Source organism: Bos indicus x Bos taurus, chromosome 15, assembly GCF_003369695.1.
Source record: "Bos indicus x Bos taurus breed Angus x Brahman F1 hybrid chromosome 15, Bos_hybrid_MaternalHap_v2.0, whole genome shotgun sequence".
Lineage (NCBI taxonomy): Eukaryota > Metazoa > Chordata > Mammalia > Artiodactyla > Bovidae > Bos > Bos indicus x Bos taurus.
In genome coordinates this window covers 43,489,776-43,503,559 of record NC_040090.1, presented here as the reverse complement: position 1 = coordinate 43,503,559, position 13,784 = coordinate 43,489,776, and the positions used below count along the sequence as shown (strand labels likewise).

At 34.4% G+C, this 13,784-nt stretch overlaps 1 protein-coding gene across 4 annotated transcripts in view; it reads right to left on the bottom strand.

Moving 5' to 3' along the window:
* USP47 (ubiquitin specific peptidase 47) overlaps positions 1 to 13,784 on the bottom strand; it is a 105,600-nt gene that overhangs the window by 47,685 nt on the left and 44,131 nt on the right. For all 4 annotated transcript variants that reach the window (XM_027563286.1, XM_027563284.1, XM_027563287.1 and 1 more), the window contains 4 exons: positions 11,206 to 11,302; positions 9,015 to 9,160; positions 8,398 to 8,477; positions 5,866 to 6,015 (listed from right to left, as the gene is read on the bottom strand). In XM_027563286.1, coding sequence (XP_027419087.1) covers positions 5,866 to 6,015; positions 8,398 to 8,477; positions 9,015 to 9,160; positions 11,206 to 11,302 — 473 coding nt within the window. The remainder of the gene's footprint in view (positions 1 to 5,865; positions 6,016 to 8,397; positions 8,478 to 9,014; positions 9,161 to 11,205; positions 11,303 to 13,784) is intronic.

Genomic DNA, 13,784 nt, shown 5'->3' with positions numbered 1-13,784 from the left:
AAAAAAGGTACCTTTTCTCACTCACTGCTTCCAAGATATTTTGTCTTTCCTTTTCAAAAGTCTAATTATAACCGAACTTGATATAAAGTTCTTTTGGCTTATCTTGTTTGCGGTTTGCTCAGCTTCTTGGATCTGCAGCTTTATGCTTTTTGCCAAATTTGGCAAGTCTTCAGGCATTATTTCTTCAAGTGTTTTTTCAGCCCTGTCTTCTTTTTCCTCTCCTTCCAGGACTCCAATGACACCAATGTCAGACCTTCTGTTTTAGTCCCATGGGTCCCTAAGGATTTTCACCCCCCACTGTACTTCTGTTATTTAAACTGGGCAATTTATATTGTTCTATTGTCAGGTTCACTATACACTGTCTCTTCCATTCTGGTGTTGAGCCTATCCATTAACTTTTTAATTGTGGTTACTGCATTTCTCAGTTCTAAATTCCCATTTCATTTTTCTTTATATCTGCTATTTTTTCCTCAGGACTTTCTATTTTCTCATTTGTTCCAAGTGGGCTTAGAAACTTTCACTGATGTATTGGTATTTCTATGATGGTTGCTTTAAAATATTTGTCAGATAATTCTAACATCTGTCACTGCTCCCTCTGTGGCCTCCACTGGTACCACAGACAGGAGGGGTTAGCCTCCCTATCTGGGAGGTGGGAAGTGGTAAAATTCCTGACTCTCATCTAGGCCTCCTCTAACATCACTCCAGTGGGAAGGGGAAGGAACACCTTTTTACTATTAGGTGGGAGGGTAAGGCTAGGCTCCCCACATGGTCTCTAACAACAATTAACCACAGTAAAAGGAGAATGGCAGTGGGGAGGTTCAGTACTGCCCAGGAGAGAAGAAACTTCTGGCTCCTAGTCAGTCTTCTCTGAAATCAACCCAGCAGGGGGTTGGAGCGCCTTGTTACAACTTCGAGGCTCCCTACCCAGCGTTAGCTGACATAGGTTAGGGTTAGGGCCACAATCTTTCTGGTAGTGTCTGGCTACCACACAGCAGTTACTGGCTAAGTTTTGTGCCTTGCCAGGCTGTCCTTTCCCCAGTCTCTTGGCTAGAGACAGCAGACTTATTAGTCTGTGCTATTTGCTACTTGCAGCCTACCAGCATCTTCAGCTCCAAATTTGGGATATATTAGGCAAAAATAAAACCCAGGGAACTCACCCCATGTCATTCCTTGATCCTGAGGTCCCTAGTCTTTATGCCTTTTATCCACCTTTCAGAGTCTTCTTATGTTTATTTTATATATAATGTTCAAGATTTTCAGTTGTTTAAGCGGGAGGAATAGGGCAATGTACATCTACTCCATCATCCTGAAAGCAAAAGTCCCCACTTTTTAAACTGGTTCCCACTATGTTCAACCACACAAATTCCTGGAAAAATGAGGATAGAGTCCATGGAAGAGAGTTTTCTTTATGTGATGCTTACATACTTGGACAAATTTGGACTACTCTACCAACCAAATGAGTTATGTGACCAAGCCAGCCATATAAGAATGTCCAAATTACCTGTTAAATCAGGGTAGCACTTATGATATAAATGTGTCTAAACTAAATATCTGGAACACTTATGATTTCACAAATGCGTATGAATTTAACAATTTTCTATTCAAAACTTTAAGATGGTCATTAAATTGTGTTTACTTAGGGAACAAAGGTCTTTCACCTAATCTCATCTTTCCCAAGACACTACAAGGAACCATACAGCCAAATCCAGTTTTAGACTTTTGAACACATTTTGACATAATAAACAGATATTTAAATGTACTTACCCCAAAAGAGAATAAAAACTATACTAATAAAAATGGCCTAGAATAGTAACTACCACTGAATAAGCAACTCAATAAAACTACCTATAAAAAGGTAGTGTTTAAAATTTACTATTAAGTAGAATGCTCTCCTCTAGTTAATATCAAACATATGAGGTTATACCATTTAGATCTTCTTAAAATAATACACTCTCAAATATGCTTGCAATAAGCAGATTCAAGGTTTCTTTGATTATAAAGTTCGGAGAGACTGATTTTATGTAGACAGTTCTAATTACCTAATAAATCAGTGAGAATCAAGTTTTTTAAAATATTAATGTAAGTAATCTTTTGGCTGATATTATTTTTTCAGGATTAATAAGAAGACATGTAAAATAACAGGAAATTAGAAACATATTATTTTAGTATTCTCATTCCCTTCAACATTACAAGGACATAAACATTAATGTAACAAAGTAGATATTTCCTTAAATCACCTTAGTCTAATGCAGAGCTCCACAAAATATCTTAGAATATTTTGTGAATATGTTCCTCAGAATCCTAGTATCCTTTGAAATACTAACAGATGTCCCACAGAGAAAAGGTTGGTTGATTTCTCTATTACAGGAACACGGAGGGCACTTAAAATTAAATGCGCATTGTAAACTTCCCAAAGAGTATTACAGTTACACAGCTTCCCAATTTTATTTAATCAGAAGTCTTCTTCCAAACATCTATTAAACCTATTGGAGACTAGTGCTGAACAAAACTCAATTTGAGAGATGGAATAGCAGCAGAACCCTTTACACTACTTGGACAGACAAAATGGAGACCAGAAACTTAAAATAAATATTACAGTTATAACAACTAAGAAATAATTCAATAAAGAAAACATTAGGATGAAAAGCTGTTTTAAAAAACTATATAGGCAATTTTTAGCACTTATTTAAAAATTAGTCTGCTATCAATCATGCTGAAAAATATCCAAAGTTATATATAGATGTTATAATGATACATTAACTAAGTGGCAACTCCATTCTTACTTAATTTTAAATATTACTCTCATGTTAATTTATTTAAATATGGAGATAAAACAATTCAGAAACTGGGTGTTTCAGACGAAGTTAAGAAACAAACAAAAAAACCTCTGATTTTTAACAGAATTTCATACTTACTGATCTGAAATTAAATACCAAGTGTTAACCACAGTGAATACACCTAACTATTGTGGCTCAGTAAACACAATATGTAATAAGCAAAACACATAACCATCAATGCTGTGTATGAAGGTAAGTATATGTGTGTACATATGTGTGCATGTAGTCAAGTATGTTTGTGTATGTATGTATAAATAGCCAATAAGGCAAATATACTAAGACCACTGGTAAGAGTAAAAAAATAAAATTTTACAAGAGTTCAACTTAAATTAAGGCCAAATATTATAATAGTCTGAACAACATTTTATAATGCTTCTTTTAACTAGATATTTATAATCCACATTTATACTGAATTCTTTTTAAAACACATAGCACTAACAAAATACACAATGGCAAGCAGTGATATAACACTAAATTTAGATGTTATATGATGATTTCTGCAGTTCAAGAAGTGTAGGTTGTAAGTTTGAATTCAGAAAATAAAGGGAAATCACTTACCTCTAACTAAAGTTCTCTGAAGGTAGTATCCTCCTTAGAACCCCTATCTTGGGTAGTCTCACCTGCTGTAATTTCCCTTAAGACACTCCAGCAAAATCTAGGAAGTTTTAGGTTCCCTTCTGCAAGCCCTATTAGCGCATGTGTGTATAAACCTGCTTACATCCTGCTTCATAGATGTAATTTTCAATTTCCACTGAATAATCACCACCACCATCATCCATATATCAATGTAGGATAGAACTGGAGAATTCCATTCAGAAATGTGACTTTTTCCACTTCTCCAAAATATCCTCCAATTCACTTCACTGCTGTGTCTGTAACGTACTGAGGAGAGTGGTAACAATTCAGCAGGCAAATAATGAAAAAGATTCAGCTATTTTTTTATAGCTGAATACTCAAGTATTATATTTGCTGAATACTCAAATATTATATTCCAACTTAACACAAATAAAACTTCCTCAAAATTCAATGAATATGTAAGAAAAAACTAACATATACATGAAAAATCTTACATAAAAATATTTTCATAAATAAAGTAGAAAAAACAGTGTACATCACTTGGGACTACTGAACACTTCCCTAGTACATTTCCTTAAAGAAATGCCAAAGTTTTAAAATGAGTTAGGAAATAATTCACTGAAAGATAAATCTTAACAATTTTTATGTCTCTGACAAAAACTGACAAAATAAAGTAAAAACAAAACAAAAATGAAAAATAAAACTAGCCACTCAAGCCAAGGCCAATCTCATATACCTAGAATGGCAGTTTACAAGGGTATTTTTAAGTACTTAACAGAATTTTTCAAATCTGTTCAGGAAGCTGACTGAATCACTGAATCGTACACCTGTAACTTACATAATATTGTGCAGTAACTATACTTCAATAAAAAGAAAAACATTGGAGAAGGCAATGGCACCCCACTCCAGTACTCTTGCCTGGAAAATCCCATGGACGGAGGAGCCTGGTTGGCTACAGTCCATGGGGTCGCTAAGAGTCAGACATGACTGAGCGCCTTCACTTTCACTTTTCACTTTCATGCATTGGAGAAGGAAATGGCAACCCACTCCAGTGTTCTTGCCTGGAGAATCCCAGGGATGGGGGAGCCTGGTGGGCTGCCATCTATGGGGCCGCATAGAGTCAGACACGACTGAAGCGCCTTAGCAGCAGCAGCAGCAGCAGGATGGCTAGATTAAATACAGGATCACCAGTGTAATTTAAATTTCAAATAAACAAACACATTTCTATCAAAAAATAAATAAATAAATAAAAAGAAAAACGTGCACTTAAAAAAAGCAAAGGAGGCCAAATCGTCCCCTGTCTTGGAAAGTTACTGTGGATTCCCACTGACTGATCCCGTAACTTCTTGCTGTTACTGCCTGACAGTCATATAAAAATAGGAGAAAAAAGCAAAGGGTATCAATTGTCCTAGAGACTACTAAATCACAGTTGAAATGCTATTTTAGAGGCTAAAATATGGACTAGTTTTAAGAACATTGATTTTACCTGCAAGCCACCATCAGCCTGACTGCAGCATAAGTAAGATCATCATGATGAAATTTGACTTTTTCAGATATCTTAGCTGTGAAAGTTTTCCCTGACTCATAATAGGTTTGAATGAATGTTTCTAAATTCGAATTTTAAATGTCAATTTAACTCCTTCCATGACTCTCCTTTTGTATAAGCAATTAAATACACAAATGTAAGGATAAAATACAATAATAAAATTACCAAAAAGCAGTTAAAAACAGAGAAAAGGAGAAATGAGAAAATCTTAATCACCCAATTTGATGATATATAAATAAGCTAATTATATATAATTCTGATTCTTCAAATTATCTGTGCTTATAAAATGCCTGGGTCATTTTAAAATTAAATTTTAAAAGAGGAATACTTTTTCAAACAATATGGTCTGTGTTTGTCTTAATAACTAGAGGTTATTCTTCTCACAGAAGTATATGGAACAAAACAGCACTCTCAAAACAAAAAAGTACTGCCAAAAAAAAAGTAACAACAGCAGTATTTATAGGAAATTCCCTGGCAGTCCAGCAGTTAGGACTCTGCACTCTCACTGCCAAGGGCCCAGTCAGTCCCTGACTGGTAGAACTAAGACCCCACAAGCCACCTGGCAAGGCCCCCCAAAAATAAATGTTAAAAAGTAGCATTTATAAAATAGACTGTTTATAGAGGTTTAAAAAAAGATAAAGTGAAATAATCTAGTCACTTCTACAAAAGAGTAAAAGATTGAGCCATGAGGCAGTACATTTGTATATACTGCTTCTCTTAAACATGCACTATTAGGACTCACTGAAGGGTCAAAAATCTTCTAGATCTTGCTAGTTTAAATGCAGGAATGACTAACGACCCAAGAAGGTGTGTCTAGGATGATACTTACCTTAGGATATATTATATCACTGTGCTATTATGTATTCTGTGTATGGATACACAAGCAGTCAGCTGAAAGGTACACACCACACTAGCAAACGCCTGGCTGGACCCATAAGGCCGGATGACCAATGGAATATCAAGGTATGTGTCGATTCTCCAACCCTCATAGCCACATTCCAGACATCTCACGTAGTCCTTCAGCTTGCCTTGGTACAGTTCATTTATAAGATCAGCCTAGAAATAAGAACATTTGAATTTTTAAAGGGTTCCTTTAAAATTAGTTAATACTTTATGCCTTTGAGAATGAGTTTCAAAAGGATATTGATTCTTACTGTTGAAGTTTTAGAAAGCTTTAAGATTTATCTAATCTAAAATTCTATAGGAAAAAAAAAATCAAAGCTTAACAAAGACAAAATAAGAATGTGCAAAAATGAACTATTTCAATTCTCATATCACTAAAAATCCCACTATTAAAATGTTTTGTTGAAATGAGTTATCAACTAACTTTACTACTAAGCCCCATATTATATTTAATTAGGATGGGAATACATCACAATCCATCATTTTAGGCATATTGACAATCACACAGCTAAATAACTGGCTCTATAGCTTTACATATACATATCACTATTTTCACAATAATATGTTCTGATTTCTAAAATCATATCCTCTATCTCAAGATACAAATAAAACTTTTTTCAGTCATACACATAAAATAATTTGAAGGGAAAATGTACTGTACTTTAAACGAATATAAATTTAAAAAGAAATCTTAAACTCCATCTCCCTCAATATATCCTCACCTAGAAAGAATGAATCTCTCACCTACTCCCCAAACTTAAGTCAACTGGGGGCTACTTTGACCCAAAGGAGATAGGTAACTCCCTAAGTAAGGACCCTCCGTGTGAATGTCTTGCCTCAAGATTCCTGTACCAAAACTTGGGAACTCAGAAAGAATGCCCCAGCGGGTCTTAATAAAATTGTTGACCCACAAACAGACCTATGAAAAGAAACATCCCCTAATACCATCTGCATAAGGTTACAAAAATACAATCCTATAGATTATGTAGAGAATCTAGATCACTAAATAAATGTAAATTTTTTCCAATATTTCTTAAGTAAGAATAGGTTAAGAAGGAAATCATAGTTTGCCTCTTTCATAAATTTATACCTCTTCAAGTATTGAGGATTTATAAGCCTTCAAACTAGGATCCACCATAACTGTCTACGTTAATATTGTTTGTTTAATGAAGCCTTCTTCATTAACCTGCTCCAGCTATATCTGATTGTCTTCTCTGAGAGGGCATTTCTAAGTGTTTCAATCCAGCGTTTTTCAAAGAGTTTTGCTAGCAACCCACAGTAAAAAAATAATTTACATTGCAACCTAGTACATATAACTGTAACAAAAGTGGCATAAAACAATACTTACCCTTACTATGTGGTGCTTCTCTTATATCTATTTTATTCCTTTTTGAAAAAAAAAAAAAGTGCTGTGTAGATTCACTAAATTAATCTCATAAATGAATGGACTGCAGTCTAGTTTGAAAAACTCTAGTCCTAGCCATCAGACAGTACATCCTTTGGGCTACCCTCCAGACTCCTCTTTTGGCCTCCAATGATCTTTTATCACTACACTTAGCATAAACCCGCCTCGGTAATGAGTCCTGAGCCTCATTTAGTTCAGCCTTAGGCCTCATTCCAATGATATATCTAAAGTTCTCCCACTTTTAATCTGTTCCTCCTTCCACTGGATTTAAGAATAGGGTCAGATTAACAAGGATCCTAAGTGTGAAAGGGCTTCCCTGGTGGCTCAACTGGTTAAGAATCCACCTGTAATGTGGGAAACCTGGGTTTGATCCCTGGGTTGGAAAGATCCCCTGGAGAAGGCAATGGGTACCCACTCCAGTATTCTGGCCTGGAGAATTCCAAGAAATGTATATAGTCCTTGGGGTTGCAAAGAGTCAGACATGACTGAGCATCTCTCACTAAGTGTGAAAAGCATGAATATACCTCACTGGTCAAAAAGGTAATGCTAGATGAATATACTTTACAATGTATACTTTATGTGTTACAGATTAAGACACTGAATTTACTTAGCATCTATCTGAAAATACTGTTCAAAAATCACCCCCCCCCCCCCCCCACACACACACACGAATTACATAGTTTTCAATTCAAGGCAATGGCACCCCACTCCAGTACTCTTGCCTTGGAAATCCCATGGATGGAGGAGCCTGGTAGGCTACAGTCCATGGGGGTCGCTAAGAGTTGGACACAACTGAGTGACTTCACTTTCACTTTTCTCTTTCATGCACTGGAGAAGGAAATGGGAACCCACTCCAGTGTTCTTGCCTAAAGAACCCCAGGGACAGGGGAGCCTGGTGGGCTGCCGTCTCTAGGGTCGCACAGAGTCGGACACTACTGAAGTGACTTACCAGCAGCAGCTAAAAAGAGACCATCTAGGTCACAGGGCCCAACCTCCTTAAAGATGAGGAAACTCTCAGTACTTTAACAACTGGGCTAATGCCCAAGTTTTAAAACATTCCAATAAAATAAAGTCACTTTAAGGAATTAATAATTTATTAGAATATACTCTCAACTTGAGAGATAAATTACCTGTTCTGTTTGTTTCCATTTCTGTTCCAAAGCATCAAACATGACTCTGCACAGTTCTTGTACATCATGCTGCTGCCAAGCTATTTTAAGATAAAATTTAATTAAAAAGAGCTATTAACTTAGTATAATGAAATATTAGTTTGTTGTTTAAAAGCAAATTGTCAGAAATACAGGAAAATCTACACAAAATAATGCTAGATTTAAAAAGAACACAAAATATATATTAGAATCATAAAAAGGCAATCATATGAAAAAGAACCAAGAGAGCTCAACATTTTATAAGCAGCATAGGCTTTATGGTGCTACAATATTTGCCATTTTTATTACTTTTCACTGTAGAGTCGAGAAATATGTTAATAAAAATCTAAGCTAACACATTAAAAAAAATTTAGTTTAAGTACATAAAAATAGAGTATAACCAAACTTATTTTACAAGATAGTTTTAATGGATCAAAAACTTATGCCTCGGAGCTTAAATTTTAAAAACAAGCTATTTTTAAACACCAACCAAAAAGCAATGAAAAGGTAAAGTAAAGATGTTGATATGTTGTTTATAATACAGTCTCTCAAGTTCCTTTGACTATTGCAAATACTTATCATTACAAGAGAATTAGTACCCTCACTACTATCCCATCCAAAGCTCCTTGTAACATCTGTGGTTTCAATTGCTCTCTTTTTGCTGGTTTGTAACAAAACAAAAAGCCTCTGAAGTTGGTATGGGATACTTGTCACTGGATCTTCTTCAGATTCTTCAAATTCCCACCTATTGGAATGAAATGTTTGAGAATTATTCATAACATATTTTTATTCTTTAGAGCATAACTAACATTAAGACCATAACAAACGTAAATTTTTAACTCTGGGGATTTTACAGAGCTTGGGTATTAACTAAAGCAATTAATATCTAAAGAAATATTCTAATTCATAAATTTAGAAAGCAATTTAGGCAACATGAATAAAAGGCAAAGGTTATTTAAGAGTAATCGCTGAACGTGAATCTGGTCAAGATTCTTGTCCCAATTACTAACTCACAGATAATAGAGGTAACAAAGTATTAAATGACACTATGGCATTTGACCATCAAAATCCAAACTGTGGAAAACTATAGGACAAATGCCATCCGTTTTTGATACACATATATATTTCCAAGGAATAAATTGCAATGTGGAAAAAGATCAAAGGGAATAAAAAATAGATTAAATAGGTTAAAAGACTTGTCAATTTCAATACACAGATCTTGTTTGGATCCTGCTTTGAATTGTTTAAAAAAGATATTATGAAGCAATCAGGGAAATTTTAGCAGTGACCTAAGATATAATTTACAGGTGATATGGTTAGGTATGTGCTTCCAAATAATCAGAATGGGGGATTATAGACGAAAATGACTGATCCTGAGTTGATAATATCCAAAGTTGGGTGATGGGTACAGAGCAATTCATTATACCATTTCACTGTTTTTTTTAGTATGCTGGAAATTTTCCATAATTCATGCTCAAATACCTAAAGTGGTAGGTTCTTTCTGGCTGCTACAGAATAAGTGAAGAGAATAAACAAACGGAACTCTATCTTTCATGCTAGTCCTATCCTGTCTGTAGTCCAACAAAGTCCAGCCTTTTAAGGGAGCCATCCTTTCTTTAGTTCTACATGATGAACTTACTCATTTTTGCTCTTGAAAGTCCTCCTGTCTATAATGTCCTCTTAATCTTCTCTACCTGGCCAAACCATACCTATCTTCATGATGACCTCAAGTTCTACTTGCTCTGCTAAATAAGCCACTTCTCCAAGTTTCGTTAATCTCTCTTCTCTCTAAACTCTCATGGCATTAAGTCATCCTTAAATGTTATTTCAACTACTTTAAAAAATACATATATTACTACTGTGAAGAGATCTGTGAATTACTTAAGAACAAAGACCTTATTTCTAACTTTATCTATCAAGCACCCACATATAAACACTGGGTAACAAATACCTGCTGAATGAAAAACATGTCAATTTTTTCAAGTAAATTCAGATGAGCTTACATATGAATTTAATGGTAATATAATGTTGTTTGTAATATCAAAAGTTCCAAAACTACTTTAGATACTGTATTTATTTAGTACTTTATTACTGTAAATATTTACAGTAATTACAATGGTGTTTCTCAGAAGTAACACAAAAAGGAGGAAAAAAATCAGTTTATCTGTACTTTAAAATGTCAAAAAATAAAAGTTATGGATATTGTAAAGAAATATACAAGAGTGTATTACATGTATTATAATAGGATACTCATAAAAACAAATGTCTGACTTTAGGGTTTATTTAAATATGGATATATACAAACATATATACACACAGTCTTTTAAAATACACACACATATAAAACACAGAACAGTTGCATTATAGTTTAATTAAAAACAAAATTTGCAAGTTTAAAAAGGCAACTTTGTTTCTTAAACTGAGATGTGGAGGAAAAAAAGAATATGGTTTGCTCCATATCTACTCCAAAAGTAGATAACATACTTCTTCATAAAGGCATTCAAGCTAAAAGCAAGGGAAGCTTAAATATAATAATTTATCTTAAACATAAATCTTATCAATTTTATCCTGTTGCTGTCTATACATTTCTGATTCTCTCTCCCCACAAATTTTTAATATGCCTGCCTCTCATAAAATCCTTTTCTTATTTACTATTCAAGGTATGTTTAAGAAGTGAGAAATGCCCCAAACTTAACAAAGAAATGCAAGAAGGTAAATAGATTTAATTAGTTAAAAGTTGTATTTCATTCTTAAATCAATTTTATTGATAGAATTTTTTTGAATACTCACTTATATAATGCATTCCTAAATTCAGGAGTCATAAAAAGTGTTTGCAAAAGGCTATTCAAATAGCAAGTCATTGCTTGGTTTACTAATCCCACATATCCTTAAAAAAACAAATACACAAATATAAATCAGCATTTATGTAAAAAAATTAACAAAAAGAAAACTTAACAAGAATTTAATACACAGTAAAAATTAAGAGATTAAGGTTATAATTGGAAATTATTTCAATGTTTTTCGATAATACCTAAAAAAGACATTTTGGTCAATATATGCACTATGTAAACTTTATTTCTCAGAGAAAGTCAGGATCTCCAGACATGCTGTTGTATGTCCAGAGATATACATAGACATTACATAGCATTTAATAAAATTTTAAGAGTTACATTTAATACAGTATTTTGTGACAGAAATAAATCTTTGTTCCCCAAATCTAAAAGCTGTGTATTAAAATGGAAAAAGTATATACATATTCACTTTAAATATCATATACACCCAAAATATGAAGACAGTACTGAACCAGTTCACCAGGCCCAGTAAACCAATTTCTACCAATAATCAATAACATAAGATACAGTCACTGTATACAAACTCAGAGGACTTCCGCTGTTGTACACACCCATGAAGTATGAAACCCTATAGATCAGCACGCCATGCAAAGAGTGGCTATTAAAGTAAGAAGAGAACTCAGAGATGGAAGAACAGAATTGAGAGAAAGGGAAAAGGAAAGGAGTAACTTAGATGCATTCAAAATTCAAATGAACTATTTAAGTACTTAACTTTATATACCTAATTAGAAATGGTTACCACTGTTGAGAATATTTTTGGAACTTCTCCTTTGAAATAGGCTTTAGGCCCAGTTTATGAGGTATGCATACACACACACAAACATATCAGCCTCATCATTTTATTATACCTTATTATTTGAGTAAAATGTGGTAAACACATTGTCTAATAACTAAATTTATTTACTCCCACTTTATACTGAAAGACTTGGTTATCTCAAAAAATCTTAAATCTTTTCTCAATACATGCCAAAGGCATTCACTGACGCTCTCTGAAATACATTTTTCAATTTTCCAAGAATTAACAAAAATATCTTTTGTTAGTAAGATAGTGGCAAACTTTGTAGACAAACGATATTGCTAAGGTGATAGAAAAGATCAACAAATACACAATGACCTTTGATTCAGTTGTGGAAAAGAGGAACAGATTCACACTATCTGCACTTGTACAATTCTAAGAAGAGACCAAGTAGTTGCCTATCTTTTACTCTGGACTAAGGTTCAAGCTTTGATTTCCAATGCCTTCATCTTTAAGAATACTGTAAGCACATGTCTATATACTTACTCAACATTGTTATATAATTATAAACTGCTTCAATCCCTAATCAACACGTGCCACCTGAGTTGTTCTTACAGCATACTGTCCTTAATCCTTATTAGAGCTTTTAATTCACTGATCTATAATTGTTTATTTATATATGTTGCCCAACAGTGAGGGGAGTCATCAAATATAATTTATCTCTCTACCCTACTACTTAGCACAGCAGCAGGTACCCATGAGGGAGAAGGGAATATGACTTACAAGCAACACAAATCTATAAGCTACTTGAACTGATAATGGATTCCTTCCCACAAATAACAGCACTTGAGCAAGGAGGCCCAGTTGTTCTGCACCTGCTCAGCTGCCTGGGATTTCTTCTTTTCCACCTCCTTCCCCAATTCCTCCAGTCAGGGACAACCATTCTACCAGTAGCCTTAAAAGGCAAGTTACTGTCAAGGTACTACTGTCTTTTGTGTACCCTAAGATCAATCATAACCATTTATCTGTGACCTTGTTTCCCTTCCCTGGGCCTAAAAAAGAGTGGCAGGGGGAGGGGTCTAAGGGAAGGAGGGATAATAACAATTTTTCCACTGCTCTTTATTTTACCACTAGCAATAACAATCAAACAGAAATGTATAGTCTTCTGTACTTCATTTAGCACCATATTTAACAGAATGACCAGTGTGTCAAATAAAAGTACTATTATTTTCCAGAAGTATGAAGGCTTTAGTGAGATTAAAAAGATAAAATGCTACAGAACTAATAGGAATCTTCTGTCATTATGGGAACTACTATCAAGTGGGCCCTCTATCTGAAATAGTCATGAGTCAATAAGTATAAGTCAATAAGGGAAGAAAACATAAGAACATATGCCATTCTGTACAGAACAATAACAGAGAGCAAACACAGAAAGAAATCCTTAACAGAACCAATAAGAAATGAGGGAGAACTCTACGAGGCCAAATGAAGTAGAAAGAAACTGGCCAACTCAAAGTAGATAAAAGAAAAGAATTGTTAATGAAACTGGCCAAGGAAAGATATCTCAGATTTAAATGATAGAACACTTCAGTCACCATTAATCACCTGTGAGTCCAATCAGCCTTCAATCCACTCCTTAGTTTTTTAAGTGCCCCCTACTTCCAACCATCTCCCATTAACAGTAATTGGCCACCAGAAGGAATTAGTAGGCAAGGAGACAAAAAAGAATAAGTCTCCAACCTCACTGAATTATGGAGGGAAGTGTTCCTGCAGTTTTGAGT